This window comes from Podarcis tiliguerta (genome assembly GCF_965153285.1).
Source record: "Podarcis tiliguerta genome assembly, chromosome: 6".
NCBI lineage: Eukaryota > Metazoa > Chordata > Lepidosauria > Squamata > Lacertidae > Podarcis > Podarcis tiliguerta.
Window position 1 is genome coordinate 20,425,234 of NC_139539.1, and position 21,743 is coordinate 20,446,976.

Sequence of the window (21,743 nt, forward strand, 5' to 3'; positions counted from 1 at the left end):
TTACTTTTTAGGAGGGAAAAAGTGTGTCTTATAGAGCGAAAAATACGGTAGCTATCAGTGGCTACAAACCCAGATGGCCGTGCTCTGCATTCATTCTAATGGGCAGTATGCTTCTGAATAGCACTTGCTGGAAATCACAGGAGGGGAAAATGCTCTTGTGTGCAAGTCCTACCTGCGGGTTTCCCATAGGCATCTGGCTGGGTGCTGTGGAAACAGGATGCTGAACTGAATGGACCACTGTTCTGATCCTGAAGGAATCTTCTTATTGGTGGGTGCACTGCGACCCATCGCTGTTGCTTTGGCAACCCTGACCTGGCTTATTAAAAAACGGGAGAATGCTTAGCTCTGAAGATCGCTGAGAAACCACATAAAAAGGGGACATGTAGCATCTGTTTTACTGCAGTAATGTCACCTTGCAGCCCTCGAGAGATGGATGTGATAAGCATATATAAGAGTGCTAAGTAGAGTTGTTGATTACCACTTCAATTAGAGGATGAATTGATGACACTGTGGGTTTTTTTTTCTGCTTAAGGGATCCAACTTGACAGACATCTGCACCCAGCTCTTGCTCCAGGGCACCTTGTTAAAAATCTCAGCGGGAAACATCCAGGAAAGAACCTTCTTTCTCTTTGATAACCTCCTCGTTTACTGCAAGCGGAAATCCAGGTGAGCACACCTGTCTGTGCTGCTTCTTAAGTTCCATGATTCTTCTGAAATACAAAGAGAGAGAGAGAGAGGACATAATTGTGCTATGTTATCTCTGGGTGAAAAAGGAGAGGGCTGCTAACACTTGTGCTTCCTTAAGGAAGACCCACCTCATATTTTGAGCACCAGGGCTGTAGAGATACATGCTGATCAGAATCACAGAGCCTGCTGCCCGGGCATTCGTCATTAAAATGATGATGCATTGCAGAGTCAGCTCCGTGCTGGAGGTGAGGTTTACTGCCGCAGGCCTTCTCAGAGCAGGTGGGATTGCAGGAGCACCAGCAAGCTGGGCACATTGCCAATGACAATTTTGAGGTTTTTCCAAGCATGGCGTGAAGGAACGCAGAGGGATTCCGGTGAATACCTTAGGCAAAGAAAGCAGATGCAGAGAGGGAGGGAGGGGGAAACAAGCAGGTGCAGTGCACATAAAACAAGGAAGAGGTACAGCTCTATCATTTGTGAAAGTAATGCTTTTTTTTTTGCTTTCCCTTAAAAAAACCCTTCCAATCAATATAAGCTTTTGCTATCTTTTGAAAGAGTTGGGAGCTGAGATTTCAATAGCCACTTCACCAACAAAAGCTTTGCCATAGTTAGCAAGGATTGATAGTGACAAATTTCCCGATTAGTTTTTGTATTTCTGCCTTTTTTGTTTTACCATGGTGTGTCCTTTGTTTTCACATTCAGCTACTCATGTCCTCCTTTATCTTGAACTTATTTTCCCATTCCCCTAGACCACATGCCACTCACTCTGTTTGCTAACCATGAGCACCTTACAATTAATTCTTGAACTCCTAACACCCTTCTTTCTGACTCTGCCTATACTCTTTCCCTTATTCTTTGAGTCTTCCTGGTTCTGTTTGTAGTTCAAGTTCATGAAACCCCTCCCTTTCTGCAGGCAGTTTTCCCGGAACGCTAAGTTTTAGGAAACAAAATGTTCTGTTGCCTTTTGAGAGAGTGCTCTTGTTTGTACAGAGCAGGCATCAGTGAGCAACTTTTCTATAGTTTGGCTTGGAGTCGGATAAGACGGCTCTGACACTTTCAGCTCCCCAAAGAATCTGTGTTTATATTTCCCTAATAACCATAGCAAGCACTGCCCGGTTCTCCGGAATCTGATTTTCATTAAAAGCGAGGAGAGTCTGCAGCATGTTGCCTAATAGTGAAGGATATATTTAGACATGGCAAAGCTACTTTAATTTTTTGATGGTTCATCTGTCTGGCTGCTATTTAAATTCTGATCCAGAATGGAAATAAATGTCTGCCCACTTGTAGTAGCTGTCCAGCTGCAAGCCTCAACAAGTGACACCCTAATAGGATGCAGCACTGAGAGATGGAGCTTTAACATTATGTTAATAGGATGCAGCTTTCCCCTGTTGCAGCTGTGAGCTTATGCTTTCACTTAGGCTGATTTTTAGTTATCTTGCAGCCTGTCATCCTTCAGACATCCCACTCTGAGGCCTCTTTCACAAATATCCACAGCAGTAGGCATATTCAGGCATTCACATGCTCAAAGTGTTCAGGGGGGCAGATACATTCTCATATGCACCCTTCCTACCTGACCACTCCTCAACCTTCCCATGTTGCACAAGGAAGGTCTCCATGGGGCTCCAAACAAACCATGGTCTTAGTCATAAATAGTAAACAGGATTCTGGGCTAGATACACTTTGATCTCAGAGTCCTCTTCTTCTTATGTGATTAGTTCGTGCTTTTAGCACCCGTGGCATCCAGGATTGCTGCCTAAACCAGCATTCCTCAATGTCCTCCAGATATTTTGAACTACCAGCTCCCATCAGCCCTGGCCAGCATGTCTCTATGACATCAGGCCTTCTCCTGTGGATGCTCTGTACATTTGTGTCGCAACTATTCATGTGACGTCTGCCATTCTTCCCCCTGTTATTCATACTTTCTGCCGCAACAGGAAATGTTACAACATTGAATAACTTAACTTGAGCAGGTTTAGGAAACTGTATAAATGTAGGTACCCAGTTCAAATCTTCGGGGGGGGGGGGTATATTCTAAAATAATACAAATGCAATAAAGCACAGTGTAAAATTGGCAGACAAATCATTAAAGTGTGAGCTGCAGCAGAACCAATCAAAATCAGCTACATTATATGCTGGGATGCCTAGACACATTTAAAAAGTCTTTGCCCGGTACAAAAGATGGGGGTGTTAGAATTATTGTCAGCCAGATGAAAGTGAGAACAGTTTACATGGCCTGAGAGTCACGGGGAATGTGACAAGCAGTTTGATGAAGACAACTTATGTGAGCTCTGCACTAAAGGCCACCAAGCGATGTCTTTGCATCAAAACCACTGGAAGGTCGAAAATTTATTGCAAAAGTGATAATATGGCTGCTCGTTGGGGACGGGGGCAGAGTCGCTGTTGCTTACTGGAAGGGAGCAGGGTGATGTGATGGGGAAGTTGGAGCAGTGCAAACACACCAGCAGGACTACTGGATTGGCTCCGCTGCTGTGTTTGCACCACATCAATCTCCCTGCTGCTACACCCCTCACCTCTCCCTCTTGCTAAGTAGCAGCAACTCACATGCTGGGAAGCTAGTGTAGCAGCTCTGCCCCACCAGGTGAACCTCCTCTGCCTTCGAGAGAGTAGCTCTGTCCATCTTGAATGACTTCCCCCTCAAGCAAAGCAAGGAGAAACTTTGGAAATTGCCTTATCCCAAACCAGACGCTTTGTCCATGTAGCCCAATGCTGTCTGGTTGGCATTGGCTTTCCAAGGTCTTGGACCGATATGCCAGGGATTGAACCCAAATCCTTTTGTGCCCCAAACTTGCAGTCTAATACTGTGCTATGGTTCCTCCATTCAGAGCACTAAAGCTTAGGAAGTGAAGCAGTTTCATGTTGCTTAAAACTGACACCATGGTGCAGCTTTTATTGATGTGTAGCCCAACAGAGGCTCCATGCCTCATTGCAGGAATTGATGCATTTGTTAACTGAGTTGTTGCATACCCACAAAGAGCTAAATATAACATAATTGGCATGCAGATTTTTTTGTTCAGTGGGGCAGACCTATTGTCCTGCATGTCAGCTAGATTGAAAGCAAGATATACGGTATCAGCTACTTCCCTCTATTTTGAGGTTGTACTGGCAACATTATGAATCAATCAGTTCACTTGTGCCACACTAAATTAACCTGCAAAACAAGGTTGCTTGGCATGTTTATAGGCTAAAACTGCAGTAAAAATTCATACAAGCATCTTTAAAATGTGCAATGAATCTTTATTCCACTTCTTGATTCTGAAAACTTGGGGATGAATGGGACATTCCCGAGGGATGGTGAAGAAGTAGAATGAATGCGTATTTGTGGGAGAAGGCACTATTAGAGATAGTAAAAAAAGCACATTTCTATTTACATAGTGAAAAGACATTTTTCTTAACAACACTTTTCCTTACTGCAGAGTTGCTGGGAAAAAGACATCCAAACGCACCAAGTCCATCAATGGCTCCCTCTACATCTTCAGGGGTCGAATAAACACGGAAGTCATGGAGGTTGAGAATGTGGAAGATGGGACAGGTAAGGAACCAAATAACCTTTTCTCAGAGAGAAGATAGCGCAGTTGCCTTCTTTATTGGATAAAACAAGAGTAGGCAGACTTCAGGATTTGTGATATCTCTGTTAGTCCCCTACCCCCTGTGGTGCAGACATAGACATAATTAAAGAACAGGGTGCCTCTCAGCTCAGGGATTTATATTCAGTACCGAAATGGAGCTTAAAGTCCTTTCACACAAAAATCAATTTCTGTTTTTGTTTCAGCATCCTAATTTGAGGGAGGGAGTAGTTGTTGCTATCATTAAAGAATTGGGAATTAGAATGCAACGGCAGATCCTAGTCCTACCTTCTGTCCATTCCTGGAATAAGAGGCAATGGGCCTTATATCCTCACCTTGCTAGCCAAGTCGCATAACTTTGGATGCATCCGTGTAGGAAAGGGCATTTGTGTGTCCTTTGTACCTATTGCAAAGTCTGTTGACCGACTTGAAACATTTTGTAAGACTTTGTTAATCACTGGATTTGAAACAAACAAACAAACTAGAGCGAACCTTTTTTGCTGTGTCAGTAGAGAGCAACACCTCCCTTTCCTTCCCCACAGCGTGGCATACATCTTGTTTCGACACTACTTGGCCTCAGCATGTGCTGAGTCTCACTCGTCGTTGAGAGGAAGGGAAGGGTACCACGTCTATCTGGATGCCCTTAATCATCATTAAAAAGGCTGTAGCAGTAGATGGGAGGGGAGGCTTGCTAGAGTATATGGAAACTCCCAAGAAGGATCAGCCAACATCCCTTATCAGCAGGTAGTTGTACTGAAGGGTCACTTTGAGAATATGCCTTGAAATGTGGAGGGTGACAGGTTCAGAGCCTGCACTGCCATGCTTCCATTTTGGAAGCATGATAAAATCCAATGTTCATTGCAATTGTGGTCTTCAGACCCTGGCTCAGTTGTCGTTAATATCACCGGAGAGTGTCCCAAAAGGAGACAGCAGCTTAGAAATGCTGATGGAGCTTTCACAACAGATACAATTTGCTGGCTCTGGCATAAAGAAAAATGTCCAGTGTTGTCTGCCAGGTGCGCATGCCAGGTGAGTTACTTTTCCATGAAGGCTCAGGACTTTCCACTCACAGTCTTGGCCGTACTGTTATGTATTTGCAGCCGATTACCACAGCAATGGTTACACGGTGACAAATGGCTGGAAGATACACAACACTGCCAAAAACAAATGGTTCGTCTGTATGGCCAAGACAGCAGAGGACAAACAGAAATGGCTGGATGCTATCATCAAGGAAAGGGAACAGAGAGAGAGTAAGTTATTGGCTGGTTTATTTTATGGGCTGTGTGAATAATGAGTCCGACTGTGTATGTGTCTGCGATTGCGGGGTTATCCATCTGAGAGAGGAACAATTATGGTTTATTCAAGTGTCTGGGGTCAGGTTCTTAATGCATAACGGCAAAAGGAGAGAGTGAGTTTTTTTCCACTTGTGAAGGAGTGACTTCTCTCTTCAGTCCTTGGGCACTGCAGTTGCCCACGCATCAGCAGAGTTGCAGGAGTCACATTGCCAGCTCCTTTTGTGCACCGAAGTATTTTAAAGCTCTGTATTTACTAAATCGATTTGCAAGGCTCCAGTTTATAAATAGAACCCATAAGGAAAATAAGACCTTTTCTCAAGCATTGATGTCATTTCTCTTTCTTCTGAAGAGAGAACCTGTATCGTTCTTGAATAAAATTGGCAAATGAAACATCTTATAAACATCCTGCTGGATCATTTCCTTCCCTTTTCATTCTTAAGGTGTCAGTGGAAAAACCCTGCCATGGCAGAAGTGCTCCCCGCCACTTCCAATAATCACTGTTGTGATTAAAATTGTAATGTCAGCATAACTTAGCCTTTATGTCTGCATCTGGGACTACTATATATGTGGAGCCAGAAGGGGAAACTGGTGGACTGGATAAAGGGCACAAATGAATTCTTTCTGATTCTGGGCAAGACTCAAAAATTATAATCAAAGTGCGGTAAGAAAGTTTTCTGACAGTTTCACTCCTAGGTGGAATCTGTTTTCCAGTGTTGGACCCTTGGAGTCCCTTCCAACTCTACAATTCTTTGATTTTATGAATAATCTATAATAATAGTTGTTCGACATATAGTACAAGGGAGTGCATATTAAAGAGTAGCAAGTTAACATGAAATCCAAGAACGTCTTTTTTTAATATGCCTTGTCATGTGTGAGGAGTTGGTTGCTACCCAATGACAACAATGGAAGCAGCTTCAGTATGGGAAGCAGCCCTAGCGTGGATGAAGGATGCTTCATAATTTCTGGCCTGATGCGTTTAAGAGAAGGAAAGTCCTGCAAGGCAGGCAAATCAAGGGTACTCAGTCTCTAGAAGCAGGGCTGAAGAATCTTCTCCAGCCCAAGACTGCATTCTCTTCTTGGCACCCTCGCAAGGGTCACATGCCAGTCGTGACCAAGGTCAGAGGCAAAAGTGGGCAGAACAATGAATGTAAATTTTACCTTTGTGCAGTAGGGTAGTTCCTACATACAGTCCTATTGCCCGTTCCATTCTCCATCCAGACAAGCAAGAGGCATTTTCAGAGTTCAAGGTCAGTAAGTTTCTGAAGTTAAAAGGGAGGAGAGCAGCCCCCCGGGCTCACAATAAGGTGGGGTGGGCAGTAGATGAAAAGCTTTGTGAGACTTAGAATACAATCCTATGCCATCTTCCCTGGAATAAGCCCCACTATTGGTTCTGAGTGGACATGTGTAGGCTTTCCATTCTTAGTCAAACTATCTAGTCTATTGTCTCCTGTGATTGGCAACAGAAATCTCTCTGATCCTTGCTTTTCCAAGATAAGTTAACTGGATCACTAATCCAGTCAAACAGTATCATTTATCTAATATCGCTTAGCTGGAGATGTCAGGGAGTGAACTTTGGACCTTCTCCATGCAAAGCGTTTAGCGTACCACAGAGCAGTGGGGATTCACGTAGTCTCCTGGAGGCAATTTTTACTCGCCAGAGAAGAGCAATCAATCAGTTAGATTTTAGAGGCAGATATTTCAGGCCTTTGTTGAAAAGCTCCTCCATCTGGATTCATGCACTTCCAGCATCAAGCCGTTATCAGTGCTGAGGCAAGAAAGATTGGCTTTGTCCTAAAACCAGCTGAGTAGGGGATGCATTGTAATCTTTTGCTTACTTCAGAACTTGGGGAATGTGATGATGTAGCCACAAATGTGTCCTATTACACAGGCTGCTTTCTCTCCCAACCTGACTTTGCAAATTACCTTTGGCAGAACTTGTCAGCAAGTATATTTGACTAACATCGTGGTATGGAGGAAGATGGCAATCAGCCAGGATGTTTGCCCTGCCAAAATCTTTTCACCAGGCATCGAATCATGAAAACAAATGAGGGTTCTGCAAGGCAAAACATTGCATATTCTTATTTCTCCAGGCAGAGCATCAAACATCTGAAATCAGTGCCATAGACTGGACTCTAGTGTGGTGAAGATTATATGGTTCTAGTTTTCATTTGTCAAAAATCTTGTGAAGCAGGCAAAATAGTATGCCTGGGTGTTTATTGGGTGACTCTTTTCCTTTTTGCTTCAAACCTAAAAATGAGAGGTTTTTGGCCTATTGATTAATTTTCTCTTCCCCTTTATTCCATCTAACCTCTGTAACCTTCTGAATTACTTCAACATGCTTTTGGTATGCTCATCCTGAGTGACACAGTCAGGGTTGACCTAAGTAGATTTCCAAGAGGATTAGCATATTTTTTTTGGGGGGGGGGATATATGGTAACCACTGTTTTTTTTTATCAGTTCTCTTTGTGGCTGCAACATAGATAAGTAGCAGAGGAGTGGGGCATGCAGTGTGTTGTGAGTGTGTCTGTGAAAGAGAAAATGCAGAGGGTGTTAAGCAGAAATAATGCACATGTGTGTATTTTGCTTCAGCCGACTCATTTTATAAATGTGGAATATGCCTCAGATAATGGGTAATGCAGCTTTATACGAATGCAGTTTTAAAATAGTAGTTCTAGTAACACACATTTATTAAAGTCTTATGTCACAACTGGTCTCCCAAATGGCTTTTGAGCAATGTGGCTGATCCACAAACAGGATCCATTGAGTATCTAGAGCAGGGGTCAGCATACTTTTTAATCAGGGGGCCGGTCCACTGTCCCTCAGACCTTGTGAGGGGCTGGACTATATTTTGAAGGGAAAAAAATGAACGAATTCCTGTGCCCCACAAATAATCCAGAGATGCATTTTAAATAAAAGGACACATTCTACTCATGTAAAAAGATGCTGATTCCCAGACAGTCCACGGGCCGGATTTAGAAGGCGATTGGGCCGGATCCAGCCCCGGGCCTTAGTTTGCCTACCCATGATCTAGAGTCCTGCCTGTAGACTCATTGTAACACAACATTTCCACACCTCTGAGTCCAGGGGGACCCCATGAGCAGTAAACATTATGGCAGAGGGAACTGATAGTGGCAATTGGACCTCAAAATAGTTTAGCCGGAAACTAGAGTTATCGTTTTGTCATTGCTCCTTCCAGCTATGACAAGTCTTTACTTGCCCCACACCTGACATTGTATATGACAGGGATACTCAAGGTGTGCATGGCCTGGCTGAAATGGCCTCTCGGGCCAAATGCGGAGGCCTGGTAGACCTAATTAGGTCTATGGCCCAGAGGTCCTGCACCCCTGCCAGTGCTCCCCAGTCCTATGAAGCCCATGTCAGCAACAAGGTCACTGAGGGGTCACCTTGGATAGGAATGGTGGATCCCTGCCACTAAGTGCCATTTCTCCAGTATCTGTTTTCTTCCCCCGCCATTCCATGGGTTGGCAATTGGGAGAGAAAAAATCATATACCTCATAGGTTTGGATTTCATCCAGAGGCCTCCAGTTTCTGAGCTGAAGTAATAAATTAGGCAGTTCCCCAAGTTTTCCCTACCACGTTTATTAAATTAGTTTCCAGCAAGGGTGGGTGGGGTGGGAACACGGCTTGTTGGTCTTTGAGCAAATCCTTTCTTTCATCTGAGAAGCTTTTGAGGGAGACCCTGCTTCTGTATTCCAGGTCTGAAGTTGGGCATGGAGAGGGATGCGTACGTCATGATCGCCGAAAAAGGGGAGAAGCTGTATCACATGATGATGAACAAGAAAGTGAGCCTTATCAAAGACAGGAGAAGAAAACTAAGCACTGTTCCCAAGTGCTTTCTTGGCAAGTAAGTGGCTTTTGGGTTGAAAAGGCCTTTTCATTCCAATTAACGGAAAGGACCGTGGGTTTTCTGTGGACAGTATTGTGAAGCCAAATCAGATGTGCTTTGATGGGATTTAATTGGAAGGGTCTTTAACCTCCATTACAATTAGTTTATTAAAATTAATCATTCATTCCTGCTTAATGCCCTTGGACTACGCAATGGCAGCAAATTCCAGTGGGGCGGGGGGCGGGTAGGGGAAGACGACTTGCAAACATCAGTCCAAATCTGCAGGGAGGTTGAGAAATTATGTGCACAACGCACGCTTGAATTATGGGTTGGAAATGTTTTTGACAATCCATGATCTTCCTTTGTTTTGCACGGAAGAAAATGCTTTAAAAGATACTCTTACAGGACCCACTTAGAATTGTTGTGGCCTCCATATCAAACCCAGATGCATAAATTTAACAATGGGGTTATTGTTAAATTTATGCAGGATTTTTCCTGGGCATTTTGAATAGTGCAGATTTCAGCCTTGGAAAGACTTTCGAGGTGGAAGGGGAAAAGAATGCAGACAGGAGGCATTTGACAAGAAGAGATTAGATAAGATATTCACACTACCAGTATGCTTCAATGCCCCACATGAACCAGAGAGTCACAGGAAGTAATCTCAGAGGACTTTTCCAGCTTGGCTGATTAATACGGAAATGATCAGCCAGGAAGTTTGTTTTCAGGGGCATTTGTTCCATTTGTGTTAGGTTCCTCTGAACAGTTTCAGGGCCATACTATTGCTGTGTCCTTGTGCTTGATTGATGGGCAGACTTGAAGGAAGGACAAGTTTTTCTAGCATGTCAGAGAAACAGCTCAAACATTGGCCTGTGTCTTAGAAGGAGAGATATTTTCAGCCCTGCATTGACAGGGTTAGCACCTTGGGTCTTCACGAAAATGCCAGCTCCTCCCTGGTTCTTCTAGTTTAGCATAGCAGCTAAACCATAGTTTGGCTTAGCATGTTGCTGAACCTTAGGCTTGTGACTAAGCTCTCCTCTTTAGCCACGAGCTGTAGCCAATAACAGACCATGGTTGCAGCTTGTGGTTAGGAAGGTGAGAGCTTAGCCATGAAACCTACACAGTGGTGGTTGGTAGCCATTGGGTTGGGCAGGGCAGAAAGCACAGAGCATCAGCAGTAGGTAGAGCCAGAGCCAATGACAGGCAGAGCCACCCCCTGATTGGTTGTAAGTTGAGGTGATAGGCAGGTGGGGCACTGACTGAGGGCAGACTGAGGTTGGTGGGGCAGTGCCTCATTCACCCTAGTGACTCCACTGAGATGACACATGCAGAACTGAGCTAAAAGGACTGGTGAAGAACAAAGTGGTTGCCGTTTCCTACCCAATAGGCCACACATTTGCACTAAGCAGTGGCTTGGCTTAGCATTACGTGTGGATATGACCAATGTGAAGAGAAGTCTCCGTAGTGTTGTATCCTCATAACTGTGGGAGGAACAGGGTTTCTGCTATTGGTTTTGCCAATTATAGTGGCAGAATTGCTTGTCCACCCTGCTTTTTAATCACATTGCTTTGGAAATTTTATATATTTCATAGTGTATGCTGCTCATTTTTACCAGCCCGGCCTGGCAACAGCAGTAAAGAGGTCCATCTGTGGCTGGCTAGACACATCTTTTTTTACCACAGCCCTAACCCAAAGCTTGTTCCTTTCCACACTCTTGTTGCAAATGTGCATGTGAGCTATCAGTGTGCTTTAAGCTTCCCCTGAAGCAAACTTGCTATTTCAGCCGTAGCTTCTTAATCCTTCTAAGCATGAAAAAGAAAGAAGAAAAATCTTTGTGGATTTCTGACTATAGCAGCTCTGCTGCTATTCTGGTCCTGACCACCCAGCAGGGCTAAGCCAATGAACTTCAAAATGCACTATTGCAAACCTGTCATTTCATATCTGACCTATTCTTAGACATTCCCTCCACTTCAGACTTGAGCTGCACATTTTTTTTTTTTTTTGCTATTTGGAACTCAAAATAGCAAAGAAGTTTCTTGTCAAACATGTCAAACTGTGCTTTTATAGTTTGTTTTACAGTTCTGTCTGTATGCAGAACTGTCAGCCTCACTCCTTTCTTCCTTGACCTTACTAACCTTTCCTCGTGGATCAACTCAAAAGTTCTTTTTCGTGTCATATTTTGCATCCTTGTGAGCACACCTCTGCTGCGTGTCAATCAGCTCCCTATTCCTCCCTTGTTCCTTTTCATGAGCGTTGTTGTGCTGTCAGGTTAAGTTCCTACATGAAGTGCTACTAGACTTGAGTAGTACAACAGTATGGACCATTTGCTATGTTTCGATTTTTTGTTTTGTTTTTCTAACACAAATAACGTTAGACAGGCAGCTTGTAAGCACACTTGGGATGGATTATCAGCGGAACATTTCTAGGGGCAATCCATTAAACAATTGCAAAGTCTTCCATAGAACACTGAAATAACCCCCCCCCCGAACAGTTACAGTAATAAGCCAAACCACTTTTTCATATACAAGCAGCTGGTTATCGGGAGGCTTTGTAGTGCTGCACAAAGTGGGGACCCAGCATTAAGCAGGATCACTCCTTCTTCATATCAGCCAATAGGAAGGGAGAGTGATCCTGCTGAATTCAGAACTTTTTTGCACTTCTGAACTCAGCCCTAAGCAAAATCGCCTTGTCCCCCATTGGGAGGGGAGGCAATCCTGCTTACTGCTGGCCTGGTCCTTTTAACATCACTCCATCAAAGTTTATTGGAGTGGGTTGCTTCAGAGAGCAGCTTTGCAAGCTGCTTTCTGAAGCACCTGAGCAGTGTGTGTGTGTGTGTGTGTGTGCGTGTGTGCGCGCGTGCTTTCTATGGCCTGTAATGTTTGTTCCAGGGTGTTTCAGTTTTCCAACACATTAGAAACTAATGAGAGATGAATCAAATGAATGAGTAGGTTTTTCATTGGAAGCTCATTTGTTTTAATTTCTGTTCATGAACAGGGCCCGTTCCTTTCATTTTTCATTTATTTTCAGAAAAACGTTTGCAGACCCCTTGTAACAGCTGAAATACCCCGTTTTACAAGCTGCTAAATAGCCTTCAAGCAGCCTGGTTTCAGATGTACTCTTAAGTATTCTCTGAGAGCACCAACTTTTTCAGCTATGCTGCCTGAACCAAAATACCCTGGTGCTACAAGTGTATGCTTAAGTGTTTCAGCACACTTCTTTTTCGAATTGTAAATGAAGAAACCCTTCACTCTCACACTCTAAAAAGCAAATGTTTGATCTGTGAAAGAGTAAGGATTAGCTGTGTTCAGACAGTGGTGGAGCAAGCCAGTCGGGCGCCTGGGGCGGCGCATGTGCCCTGCGCCTAGGAGCGGGGCCAGCTGCCCGGGGCAGGACACTCCGCGGGGCCTCCAAGGAGTCTGCCTGCCACTTAGCTGCCCTACAACTGGGGAGGTGGCGGGTGGACCCTTTGGGGCAATGTGGAGCCTGCAGGCGCCCAAGCCACTGCATCACTCTGAGGAAAGACGCGTGGCTCAGGCGTGCTACAGGCCTGCAGTGAGTGCTGCCCGACATTTTGTCACCCCTTTAGTGGCGACATCTGGGGCGGTCCGCCCCCCCCGCCCCCTTCCTCTGCCCCTGTGTTCAGAGGACCTCTGCACTTCTGCAGGTGTTAGTGTTCTGAGTGCATCACTTGGTTGGAAAGAGGAGAGTGACTCATGCAGAGATGCACCAGTCTTTTGAGATCAGGTAATTTTGCTGTGGGACACGGGTGGCGCTGTGGGTTAAACCACAGAGCCTAGGACTTGCCGATCAGAAGGTCGGCGGTTCAAATCCCCGCGACGGGGTGAGCTCCCGTTGCTTGGTCCCTGCTCCTGCCAACCTAGCAGTTCAAAAGCACCTCAAAGTGCAAGTAGATAAATAGGTACCGCTCCAGTGGGAAGGTAAACGGCATTTCCGTGCGCTGCTCTGGTTTGCCAGAAGCGGCTTAGTCATGCTGGCCACATGACCCGGAAGCTGTACGCCGGCTCCCTCGGCCAATAAAGCGAGATGAGCGCCACAACCCCAGAGTCGGCCACGACTGGACCTAATGGTCAGGGGTCCCTTTACCTTAACTTTGCTGTGACTTTGCATCAGCAGTGATGCAACAGGTAACTGTTATGGACAGAGCATGATTGACAGGAAGCAAGACTAACCAGCCGTGACCAGGTACTTTGAGCTCCTATGAGCTGTTAGTTCATTGATCCGTCTCACAGTGCAAAAGCAGCACTCGCATGGCACACAGTTTGGGACTTACTAGTTGAAACATAGTTTGAGGTGGTGAATTTGTGTCAAGCTGTAGGTGGAGCTCAGATGATTAATTGAACTTCCTTTATTTACAAACCAAATCCTTCCATATAGAGAACTAGTATGTAAGAAAAAGGTGTTCCGGCTTTGCCATTTTGTGTGCAGGGGTTTTATTTGTATGGAGGAGCAGTCAAAGGCAAAGTCCCAGTCTAGCTAGACCTGATTGCTCATAAAGTCATATTGGCTTGAAGCAAGCTGGTCACTCCCATCATGTGCTTTTGAATGTTTTGATTTCACAACCAGCCCCTTTGTTGGTTTACTCTTCTACTTTTAGAACACTAGCCTTGTAAGTCAGTTTTATTTCCTGTTTTGTGCTTCCCTGCCATGGAGTATTGAAATTGATTGTGAGAGCCATTAGCAACGAAACACTGGTTATATGCAAGCCCATTTGCAACAGCATAAAGCAATAAAACAGCAAAGCAGAAGTAAGCACCATTTTAAAAGGCATTTAAAAGTATTTCACAGCTTCCAGAGCAATAGCTCTCGAAAATCTGGTGAGCGGCAGTTATCATCTACACATTCCAGTGCAGAGTTATGCCAAATTTATAAAGTCTGGTGTAGTTTTGTTAGGTCATACGGGTCTAAAGGTGCAGAAACTACTTTGAAAACCCTTCATTTACATTCCCCTAACCCAAACTGAAGCAACTGTAACTTTCCCTTTTCTTCTTTTAATGAACTACCTGCAGCTTAGATGAGTCAACTCTTCCTAAATACAGGCTGAAATAGGGCACCCGAGGCCGTGTAATTGGATGCAAGGATGCTGGTTTTGATAAGCAACAAACCTACACAAACTGGAAGAGTTACAGCTTTTTTATTGAACACAGATTTCCTCTGCATTGCTCTGCCTTTCAGAAATCCTTTTCATGTTCCGTCTGGATTTTTGCACAGTTGTAGAATAATTGCTGCTCAAGTTGGCAAACGGCCACATCCCATCAGAGCACTGACAGTGCCCCATTCATCAAGTTTATTTCTTTCTGTAATAATATTCTCATTCTCTCTCTCTCTCTCTGTCTCTCCTTCCTTCATTCACTGTTGCATTCATTTGTATTCTGTCCAGATTTGAATTCTGGTTTGCATATTACAACACTGCACTGCAGCCATTCATTCAGAATTAGGGTAGAATTACACCTTATAAGAAACAAGGGGGTGCCACCCAATATGGCAATCCCATGTTGAGTTTCCATCTTCCCCCTGTAATGTGTAAATTAAAACAACTTATCTCATGGAAATCTTGTGTTATATGTCTTAATTATTGTTGCAATTTATTGTACAATTGGCTGTGCTTTATTTACTTGTGAGTGAATGGGGTCTCCTAGGTCCTAGTCCTATACTCCAGCTACTTACGCTACACTAACCCTCGTGTTGACATGCATTGCTTCACTTAGACAGTTCACATCTTGTGCGTTGATCTTCTTGGCCAAAGGGAACAGGGAGTTAATTGCATTTGTTGCTCCTCTTCTCTCTACAGCGAGTTTGTATCTTGGCTCATAGAAATTGGGGAGATAAGCAAACCGGAAGAAGGGGTCAACCTGGGACAAGCTCTGCTGGAGAATGGCATCATTCATCATGGTGAGTGCTTTGCACGGCAGCAAAAGATCGTATCGGGTGTAGTAGTGTACTGAGAAGTAGTGATGGATTTTTATTTTAAGAGCACCAACCACATGTTGTTCAGGCCTCAGCAACCAATATTTCAATCAATGTCTCAACTTTGGGGTTTTTTTCTTTATCTAACGGGAGGAGTTTTCTCGACATCAGTGAGATCAACACATTACAAATCAGTATTCACTCTAAATACTTCAGTGCAGGAGCAGACTCATAGGTATGTGTGGTGTGTACAGAATTAGGGCCCTCTGCAGCTGAAGGGCCCCAAGGTTGTTTGTACAGGTGCTGACCATTTTAGGCACATCCAATTGATGTGTGAACGCTGATGTGTGGGTCTTTTGAGCCCTGAAGAGGGCGAAATGGTGGTGGGGTGCACTTAGATTGGAACCCCCATGCAAAATGGATCGCTGTTAACTGAGCAGATTCTTTTGAAACTGTGACTACAGTAAATTGCCATTGTTGAATTCTGTTATTAGAGTTGGTTGCATTGTTTTCACTCAGAGTACATGTGAAAAGAAAGAGTTACTGCAGCGAGCCTGTGTGCCATATAGGTACATTTCTTATTGTAATATAATTGGATTCAGCTTTCTGATTTTGTGCAAAAACAGGGCTTGCTTCAGAGTAATGTGTGAAATGGTACCCTGTTTGTTTATTTGTAGGATGACCAGATTGCAGGGTTTTTCTCTTTAAAGACGGGCTAGTTTTCTTCTTCTGCTTTTTATTACTATTGCAGAAAGCCATACATCCTCTTGTCATTTATGCAGCAGGGATTCCTCTTCCATCCCTCAGGTGCACATGGCTGGAAAATGCACTTCAAAGTGCCCATACTTTTTCTGCCTCAGGTCCCAAACCTTCAGTTGCCTCAATTTCAGAGCAAATGATCTCAACCCAATTCTTAACTGGGAAGTCATTTGATTAAGCTTGTCTGATGTCCGTGACAATCTTTTTTTGTATTACAATGTCAGGGGTGTTTTTCCTAACTGTGTGAAAAAGCAAGAGAAAAGTAGTTGCTGACTTCATTTGCTTCCGAGCCATTGCCCCAAGAACAGAATACATTACTTCATAGTGGGGGGATTTGTGGTCCTCCAGAGGTTGCTGGATTATTGTTCTGCTGCTTCAGTTTCAGATAAGCACCAGTTCAAGAATGAGCAGGTGATGTACAGGTTTCGCTACGATGATGGGACTTACAAGCCAAGGAGCGAATTGGAAGACATCATGTCCAAGGTATGTTTCTGGGCTGACGTTGTGGCATAGCCAGAGTTTGTTATAACAATGAGCTTATTCGTAATCTGTTTTGAAGCACTGGTAAATTGCTATTCTGGGCCCAGTGCAACTGCACAAGAGATCAGGGGATCTAGTGGATCCTGAGTCAGCTCAACCCAGATGGTCCTCACAGGCAGGGATGCTTCCAGCAGGCCTCATGCCCTTGCATCTGGCAGAAGGGTGACTGAACTGGATAAACTGGGGAGAAAGAGCCTTCCGCCCAATCCATTGCTCTGGGTTGGATTGCTCTTTAAGAGACCAAAGAGATTCACTCCTTTCCCCCTCTTTCTCCATGAATATTTGACTATCTCAATCACCAGGAAGAAGCTGCAGCAAGTTTTATGTAGCTATACACGGAGATGTTCTGTACAGTCTATGCTAAAATAAGGTCACATGTTTTAGAGTGGAACACCTGAAATATAAAACCTCATGGTCAATAGCTGAATGAAAGTAGCTTACTTTAAAGTGTGTGCGCGTATGTATGTTTGTGTGTCTTTATATATAGAGTCAGCAAAACTTACATGTTTTTACATTTAGGATTGGTATGCAAAGGTCAGCAAACTGTTGCTGCATTTTAATTGTTTGTTTGTTTGTGTATGATATTTTTATCCTGCCATTTTCACCGTAAGATCCTCAAGGCTAATTATACAAGTCAAAACAGTAATGTAATAAAACACCACAAGAATCCACAAGCTTCATCAACCACCGGGTAAGAATCAGTACAAGTGCGGCAAATAAACAGCAATAAGGTGCCGCTAAATGCCTGGAGAGAAAAAATTAGCCACACTCACTGCTGCAGGTCCTCCGCATGTGTTTTAGATAATATTATATCTGTTTTGAAATTTCAAGCCTGCGTTCATTTCTCTCTGCAGGGTGTGAGGCTCTACTGCCGCCTCCACAGTCTTTACACTCCGGTGATAAAGTAAGTATATTATCACATTGCTTTCGTGTTTTGCCTGTCTTGCTGCTGTCTACATCACATAAGTTGAAATCTCTTCCCTTCCCTTATGTAAATGTAGTAAAGCCCTTGTCTGCTTGGGATATGCAGGCTGTTCTGCATGTTACTCTGAGAGGTGCGGATCACGGTAGCTCACATCTTTGGAGGCAGGCTGCCACGTGGGACACCAAAATCATATTCTGACCCCTGGGGATCTTATTAAAAAACAACCCTTGGCTTTTGCCACCACAATTGCAAATACACATTCATAAGGGCATCAGAATTGCTTGGGGGGAAAAGACAAAACCGAGATTCCTAAGAATTAGCCACTTCCTAGACCCACCAAGCAAATCTCTTCCTCCTAGATTTCACTAGTCATAATGAGCAAGGATGTAGTTCCAGGTCCTCAAACTGCAACACCTGGAACTGATTCCACAGGTTGTAGCTAGATGATGCTTCAGGGACTTCCAATGGACCTGCACTAATTGTGGCATCACATTCATCATGGATGATGAATTTCTCAATTATACCACACTGGTCTGAATCCAGCTGATTTACCAGTCTTTTACACCTTTGCTGTGCAGTTCACTGAGGAATATGTTGCCTTTGTCACCACCACTGCACCATAGAATCATAGAGTCAGAAGAGACCATGAGGGTCATCTAGTCCATTGCAGGAATCTTTTGCCCAACGTGGGGCTCGAACCCACTACATTGAGATGAAAGAGTCTCATGTTCTACCAATTGAGCTATCTAATGGTAGGCTCATACCTGTGTTTGATCAAACCTCTGCTCTAGCTCAGCCTGGAATGCCTCAGAAAACCAAGGAGCCTTCTGGACTCCCCACAGCTGGGGGTTGTGGTAGCTTGCAAGTCTACATGATCCCTGGTTGCCAGTGATAGCTAGGTGCCCACAGCCTTGGGGGTTTCCCACGAGGAATGGACCATTCTGGGCAGTGTAGAGCTTTGAAGGATTCTCCTTCAAAGATAAGTTATGAGCACTTAGTGGCAAAGGCCATCTCTCTTAGTCCTGTGTCCTCTACATTAATAGCAACCGGTTTAAGCTTTAGGTTCCAGTTAGCAAGAGTAGCTGTGCCAATAGGTTTTGTATTTTGTATTGTTTTAATAAACTTCATTTGGTTCCATGACCCTCCAGATGTTGTTAGACACTCACCAGCACAGCTAATGGCCAGGGATGCTGGGAGTTGCAGTCCAACAACATCTGGAGACCATGAATTCCCCATCCCTGTCCTAGGACATCACAGCCATTATGTCGGACATTCTTTTGTTCCTACCCTCTGAGCACAGGGTGAGATACTTGTACAACAAACTGATTCGTGTTTAGGACATACACAGTTATTTCCATGAATCTCCAAGCAACTCCACAGTCTGATTGGCCTCTATCTTATTTCTCATTGAGCATCCTGACTGCCATATACCAATTGCTAGTCTTTTTAAGTACACAGATCTCAGGCACATTACCAGCATGTATTGCTGAAATTCAGCTTACTTCCACCAAACATGTTTGGTAAGACATGTTTTCCTCCTTTTATCATAACTGTACTCCAGTTCAGTCAGAAACTACAGCAACTGATATATAATATTTATGGAATAAGTGCCAGATCATTTCATTTGGTAGAACTCCAGGAATTGAGATACAATCTACTGGGTCAAAGTGAAACATTCATAGGAGGTAATCTTAGAAAATAATTCTTACTTTGGCACATTGTTTAAACATTCTTTCTTCATATGTGCAACATTATTTGTAAAACATTCTCTGCTTATTTGAAGTATTGAAACATAACGATTCCCTGTTTTAGCTTTCAGATGGGCACTATAGCTAGCCATGCTTGAAAAAGGGATACATGGTCACATGGTCTGTTTGTTTCTTAAACCAAATGCTGCTGATCACATAAAACAAATTCTTAGGATGAGGAAAACAAGCCTTGTTGCAATGCTCGCTAAAAGGAAGAGGTTTCAACCCTCCCACCCTTTTTTTGCAGTTGACCTCTTATTTCCCAGTTATGGAGCAGATGTGGTGTTGTGAGTGACAAATCATTGTCATGCAAATAGCACCTGGAGCACAAAGGCATTTCATGAATCGGAATTCTGTTTAATTGAAGACACTGTAACCCCAGGGGAAAGTGGTGCTGGAGTGTGTTTGTGTGTGCACACTCATGCTTCCACACATGTATATTTCATCCATTAAGCAAATGATTCATACACACTTCAAAAAATGATAATCGCTTCAGCTGAGCAAATGTTACTGACCTTGGGGCATACCATTAGGGGCTTCTTTTGAATACATCAGCTCCAACAGCATTAAGCGAACAACATGCAAGAACAAGCATTGCTTTCTGTACTAGGAAGGTGGGTAGAAATTAGTATCCAGGGAGAACTGTAAACAAACCCTTTATTAGCTAATAATAAATAATAATAATAAATGTACATACATACCAACAAATGCTATACATACCAACAGATTTAAGACTGGTATGAATTGCTGGAGTTCAGTGGGAACATCCTAGTAATGCCTGGGATTCCCTGCCCTGCGTGGAATGTCCATGGGAACTGCCAAGAATTTCAATGTGGTGATCACGTTAGTGGAACTATAAATTACATAGAGAAATTTCCTTTCTATAATTACTCTTTCTGCCTAAGTTAACGGCATTGTTCATGCTACTAACAACCATGTTGTTAATGAGCTTTCCATTTTTCTTTCTGTAGAGACCGAGACTACCACTTGAAGACCTACAAGTCAGTGATCCCAGCAAGTAAGCTGGTGGATTGGCTGATTGCTCAGGTAATGACAGCGTATGCATGTTGATGTTTTGCTTCAGCTGTTGCACCTTTCACAGTTTTATTACACTGATGCATCAGCCTCACTAATGTGGTCCAATAGAATGCAGAGAAAAATGCTTGGCACCAGCTTGGCTGCAGGAGTTGCCAAAAGGAGGCATTACAAGGTGCCATCCAACTGTCTTAAGGGCTCCACTCCGAACTTACGTAGGGTTTATAGCCTTTTATTCTCCTGAAGATATCCCACAAGGCAGAAGAGGTTTATGATCAGAGTTTTCCTTCTCCTAGGTGGGCTACCCTCCCAGGTTGACGGGCCTCATCTGCCCCTCACTTCCCTTTGCAGCACATGCACAAACGTCTTGACTGTTGGACCCATTATTGGTCCCATCCATTCAATGCACCAGAGCCTGTCTTTGCATGTAGGGGAAGTCCTGCACTGAGGGTTTGAGATCCATTGGCTACCCTCACCTGGTTTAGCCAGCCAGTCAAAGCCAATCTCAGGGTGTGGCCACTTTCACATGCTGACAGCTTATAGGGGCCACAGGTGAGAGTTGAGTGTAGGGTGGGGACCAAAGGTGGACCAACTACCTGAGAAGGAGCATGGTGAAGTACTCCGCCTCCCCTAACACCTCATAAACCATACACACCTGTAGTGGGCTAATGCTATAGCTAACTATTAAAAATCTGCTTCCAATAGAGCCATTTTTGGATACTGAAAACTATGGAAAATACTATTATTTTTGACGCAAACTGCAGTCCTGTGCAAACTTACCTTAGAGTAAGTATCAGTGAACATAGTGGGTCTTACTTCTGAGTAAGCCTTCGTATGAATCCACCACAAATAAATATCTTAAGTTTTCATTTTTCAAATAAGATAGCCCTATACTCGTTTAGATTTAATTGCTTGGCAGAGTTTTGAAGAACTGTTCCTTCTGTTTGTAATTTGGGCTCAAACAGCCAAGGAGATCACTTACTAACGGAAGAGTCTGGTTTTCATTTCCACATCAATATCTAAAGATCCAGAGAAGCAATCATGTAAGAGACACTTTCTGCCTTATTGAGTATATAATTTTTGTCCATATTCACCCCCTCAATGAACTTGTTGATTTTTCTGTACAAGATATAGCCAGAGTTGAGAGGACTTTTGAAAGCAGCTATGTAATGTGAGATGACAGGGGCACCTTCTCTGTGCTTAACTTCTATAAGAGCACAGAATGGGCATCAAATATCATTAAACATGTTGGCAATTGAAGTTGTAATATGTTACATAAACTTAGCATTATGTAATGCCCTCTTATTCAGAGGCTTAGTAGGGTTAGCTGACCCATTGGAGTGTCCTCATTACAGTTCATGTTGTCAGCCTAACGCAAGAAGGCATGTTCAGCCACTGCGC

The 21,743-nt window shown here is 43.7% G+C and overlaps 1 protein-coding gene and 1 long non-coding RNA gene across 4 annotated transcripts in view; one reads left to right on the plus strand and one right to left on the minus strand.

Annotated features, from left to right (window-relative positions):
• PREX1 (phosphatidylinositol-3,4,5-trisphosphate dependent Rac exchange factor 1) overlaps positions 1 to 21,743 on the plus strand; it is a 220,634-nt gene that overhangs the window by 129,779 nt on the left and 69,112 nt on the right. The window contains exons 7-14 of the mRNA XM_083446700.1: positions 533 to 666; positions 4,122 to 4,237; positions 5,372 to 5,521; positions 9,284 to 9,431; positions 15,220 to 15,320; positions 16,474 to 16,577; positions 17,489 to 17,538; positions 20,279 to 20,354. Of these exons, the coding sequence (XP_083302826.1) occupies positions 533 to 666; positions 4,122 to 4,237; positions 5,372 to 5,521; positions 9,284 to 9,431; positions 15,220 to 15,320; positions 16,474 to 16,577; positions 17,489 to 17,538; positions 20,279 to 20,354 (879 nt within the window). The remainder of the gene's footprint in view (positions 1 to 532; positions 667 to 4,121; positions 4,238 to 5,371; positions 5,522 to 9,283; positions 9,432 to 15,219; positions 15,321 to 16,473; positions 16,578 to 17,488; positions 17,539 to 20,278; positions 20,355 to 21,743) is intronic.
• Positions 576 to 9,043, minus strand: LOC310680455. Of its 3 annotated transcripts, XR_014512779.1 has the most exons (4): positions 8,971 to 9,036; positions 7,490 to 7,619; positions 816 to 1,069; positions 576 to 710 (listed from the first exon to the last, which is right to left on the minus strand). It is a non-coding gene; the product is annotated as an uncharacterized lncRNA (long non-coding RNA). The 3 variants fall into 3 exon arrangements; XR_014512778.1 differs by lacking the exon at positions 7,490 to 7,619 and having other exon boundaries at positions 8,971 to 9,043; XR_014512780.1 differs by lacking the exon at positions 8,971 to 9,036 and having other exon boundaries at positions 7,490 to 7,780.